Source organism: Phaethon lepturus, unplaced genomic scaffold (genome assembly GCF_000687285.1).
Source record: "Phaethon lepturus isolate BGI_N335 unplaced genomic scaffold, ASM68728v1 scaffold47575, whole genome shotgun sequence".
NCBI classification, from domain to species: Eukaryota; Metazoa; Chordata; class Aves; order Phaethontiformes; family Phaethontidae; genus Phaethon; species Phaethon lepturus.
The window spans coordinates 283-1,522 of NW_010542104.1; the positions used below are offsets into that span (position 1 = coordinate 283).

Genomic DNA, 1,240 nt, shown 5'->3' on the forward strand with positions numbered 1-1,240 from the left:
CGGGTGGGCCGCAGGCCGGGGAGGGGGGCGTTAGGGCTAGGGCTGTCCCTGGCACCCTCCGGGGAGCAGCTGAAAATGAGGCCCGTTGGATTTCTTTGGAGAAAGAGGAAGCCTCCAGATTGGGGGGGTTGTTCAAGCTGTTTTTTTTCCACAGAAGGTGGATAAAGGCGTTTTGTTTTTACAGTTTGGATCTTGTCGATCTGAATGCCCTTGAATGCTGTATGATATTGAAGATAGTAACTTTCTTATGCTGCTGCTAACACAAGTCTCTGTTTACTGACTAAGGAAGCTGCACTGTGACACTTGTTTACTTGGATTTTGTTTCCTGTTTTTGAAAGGGTGCCAAGTGCCTTTTCTGTGGAGGTAGCCACACACAAATCCCCTCTGTACTTTTGGATTCTGTTTTCCATCATGTAAACAGAAAACTGCCTGCCTTTCTGCTAGGTTTCTTTTGTCGGAGAGCCCTTCTGTACGTGCTGCAAATAAAGCTGCTTCTCCTGACTTGTCTTGTTGCAGATTGTGTCTGGAATCAAGTACATAATGAAAGTTGAGGTTGGCCGGACAACTTGTCCAAAACCAGCAACTGATCTCCAGAGCTGCGCTTTCCATGATGCACCGCAAATGGCTAAGGTAGGCTCCAGAGCACAGTGTGCCAGCCCCTGGATTTCCAACCCCTTCCCCTCTGGCTGGCTTAGTACAGAGAGGTATGGGCAGTGTCCTCTGTCTGTCTCAGCTGAGATCAGAGACCTCATGGCTTTACACTTAACAAGATACTACCCTTGCAGAACTTGTCTTACCAGACGATGGTGACAGAGAAGGCAGGGCCTTTTAGACTCTTTAGGTGAGGACCTAAGGGAGTAGTGCATGGAGGACTCTGTGTGTGTCTCAGTCCTCTTAAAAAGTGCTTGTTTTCTGGATCCCAAGGATATGTGGAGGAAAGTCTGTCAAGCCAGGAGACCTGCAGGCTTTCAGTCCCGTGTCTGGAGTCCCCATACCATTCTCGGCTCCTCTTGTCCTGCAGTGAAGTAAACATGCTTGACTTGACATGCTTTCCTGGGGGACCTGCATTACTGTGAATAGTGCTTTGGGCTAAGCACTGATCACAAGAGGCAGATTACCCCTGTTCTTAACAGCTTAACCAAGCTGTTACACAGGAGTTTTGTCTGATAGCAATCCTCTTTAAAGAGTAAATTAGCTTTTCAGATGAGGGCACCAAATAAGTCTGCCTTGATCTGGCCTG

General features: G+C 48.1%; 1 protein-coding gene across 1 annotated transcript in view; it reads left to right on the forward strand.

The window, feature by feature from the left end:
* The window catches only part of LOC104621439 (cystatin-like), a gene marked incomplete at both ends in the record, with an annotated part of 908 nt that extends 278 nt beyond the window's left edge, over positions 1-630 (forward strand). The window contains one exon of the mRNA XM_010287926.1: positions 517-630. Within this exon, the coding sequence (XP_010286228.1) occupies positions 517-630 (114 nt within the window). The remainder of the gene's footprint in view (positions 1-516) is intronic.
* Positions 631-1,240: the final 610 nt, after the last annotated feature.